At 42.2% G+C, this 2,676-nt stretch overlaps 1 protein-coding gene across 1 annotated transcript; it reads left to right on the top strand.

Moving 5' to 3' along the window:
• Positions 1-542: 542 nt before the first annotated feature.
• On the top strand, positions 543-1,818 carry LOC145660143 (alpha-1-antitrypsin homolog). The gene is made up of 2 exons (XM_081724192.1): positions 543-1,472; positions 1,568-1,818. Exons 1-2 carry the CDS (start codon positions 794-796, stop codon positions 1,798-1,800), a joined length of 912 nt encoding a protein of 303 aa, XP_081580318.1. The 5' UTR covers positions 543-793; the 3' UTR covers positions 1,801-1,818.
• The last annotated feature ends 858 nt before the right edge of the window (positions 1,819-2,676 follow it).

The following is a 2,676-nucleotide window of genomic DNA, read 5'->3' on the forward strand; positions in this document are numbered from 1 at the left end:
AAATGCATACACCTGAGACTGAAACATGCTGTGTGGCTAAATGTGCACTTTCAAAAGCTTCCAAAACTGGCTGCGATGGCGAGGAATCGTTCAAGTTGTGTGAAGGTTCTCAGAGAGGTCAGTGGTACCGAGAATAAAAAGAGCTCTGAAAGTACTAAGTACATGTTAGCTAATATGAAAAAACACTGCCATCCTGTATAGCTGATAAAAAGAATTGCACTTATGTACACAGATCAGTTAGTGTATTCGAAGACCGCAGCAGCTGAGTTTGGAATGAGACTACACAGCCTAACAGGAATCAATACCAGAGCTAACAATGCCAGCATACAGGGTTTTGGCATCAGTAATGTTAACTAAAGGATAAATGCTGTGCAATGTTCCTGCTCTATTTGAAACAGCCCCTCAGTGGTTAATGTTTAAAGGACTGACCTCAGATTACACCAAACAGACTATAAAATGTATGAACTCAATCCCAATAGTTTACTGCTGACAGGACGTGGATGGTAAGTAAATGTACTGTAAGATGACTGATATTCTGGAGATACAAATAATTTTTTCCTCAGATCTTGTTTCAACTAAATGGCAAACACTTCAACAGTGATCTATTACATCTTTAAAAATGTAAAAACTGAATTAAAGACTAGACTCAGAAGTAGTCTCCATGCAGGCTATCACGTATATACCTCTCTTATGAAAATCCATGTGTTGACTATTTTCTAATGTAATAGTTGTGTTTAAATGAACCTGCATGTGATACATTTCAAATCTGTGCAGTGCTTCTGCAGGTGTTAAAATGTGGGGAAAGGTCCAGTGCTGTTTGATTGTTGTCCTCATACTGTCAGTGGACTGGACTGTAGGCATCAAGGAGCAGGATCATGATCAAGACCATTCAGCAGATCACCACCAACATCTCCATCATGGCAAGGATGCAGCCCACCCCCACCAGAATGGAGAAGACAAACCCTGCCACAAACTCTCACCCCACAACGCAGACTTTGCCTTCTCCCTCTACAAGAAGCTGGCCAGCCATCCTGACACCCAGGGCAAGAATATCTTCTTCTCTCCTCTGAGTATCTCCATGGTTCTATCCATGCTGGCCCTGGGGGCCAAGAGCAATACCCACTCACAAATCTTCAGCACTCTGGACTACAGTGCTCTCACAGCTGATCAGGTCAATGAAGGCTATAAGCACCTTCTCCACATGCTGGACCACAGCCAGGATGCCCTACTGTTGGAAATAGGAGGAGCTGCAGCTGTACAAAAAGGCTTCAAGCCTGAAGACAAGTTTCTGAAAGATATCCAGCACTTCTACAAAGGTGAAGCCATCAGTGTGGACTTTTCCACACCTGAAGTCGCTGTGCAGGAGATCAACAAGTTAATTGCCAAAAAGACCAAGGACATGATCACTGATCTGGTCAAGAGTCTGGATGCTGCCACTGTGATGATGCTCATCAACTATGTGTATTTCAAAGGTAAAAGGAGACAAGTAGAACCCACTAGAGATTAAATAATTTTTCATGTATTTCACCTGAACTGCAGTAACCAGTTTTGTATTTCATTCTCTCAGGTAAACGGCAAGAGGCTTTTAAAGTGGAGCACACCAGCAAAGGTGACTTTCATGTGGATGAGAACACCACAGTGCCTGTGGATATGATGAACAGAAATGGTGAATATGACTTCTACTATGACCAGGGCAACTTTACGTCCGTTATCATGCTGCCATATAATGGAAACACCTCCATGATGATCGTCCTGCCTGACCATGGAAAAATGGAGGAGTTGGAGAAACACATCAGCTAGGATCACCTCAAGTACTGGAAGGACAAAGTCCACAAAATGTAATGTATCATGAAATGCTTTTTAAAATATACTTTCATTTATACATATTAAGTAGTACCACAAAGTAAAACCTTTACTCTCTGACAAGGTTACCAATGAAAAAAATGTGTTAAATAAATATTTTGCCCATGCTATTCCATGTAAGAGTGCGTTTGCCTGACTGACCATGTCTGTTCTCCAGCACTTTGGACTTGTATATGCCCAAGTTCTCAGTGTCTGCTTCCTCCTGTCTTGGGGACACTCTGAAGGACATGGGAATGGTTGATGCATTCTCAGACAGTGCAGACTTCTCTGGAATCAGTAAGGGGGCCAAGGTGGCAGTTTCCAAGGTATGTGGAGAAATGCTGTCATGTCTAGAGTGTCACATTATGAGTGTGGGAGATATTGTTCATAGACTGCCCATCTTAAATATCCAGTAGAATTTTGACTGCACTCTGAGCCTCAAATAAAAAAAAAAAAAAAGTGAATTTCTAGGTTTGTCTCTCTTGATATGACACAATATGAAGTTACATTTGTATAGTGCCTTTCAAGTACCCAAGGACACTTTACAATCAACACACTGCACAATGCTTTTACATCCAGTCAACACACTGGTGAGATGCAGCAGGCAAATTCCATCTGTTGTCCACCAAGGACTGTTCAGAAGTTAATGCATCTACTGCTTACATACATTAAAGTGTCATTCAATGACTGCCCAGATTGGTCCTTCCCCACAGGTCCTGCACAAGGCCGTCCTCAGCGTGGATGAGCAGGGCACTCAGGCTACAGCTGCAACTACTCTTGAATTCATGCCCTTGTCATTTATTTTCAAAACAGAAGTCAACAGACCGTTCCTAG

Source organism: Electrophorus electricus, chromosome 2 (genome assembly GCF_041902795.1).
Source record: "Electrophorus electricus isolate QZ-2024a chromosome 2, ASM4190279v1, whole genome shotgun sequence".
In the NCBI taxonomy this organism is placed as follows: Eukaryota; Metazoa; Chordata; class Actinopteri; order Gymnotiformes; family Gymnotidae; genus Electrophorus; species Electrophorus electricus.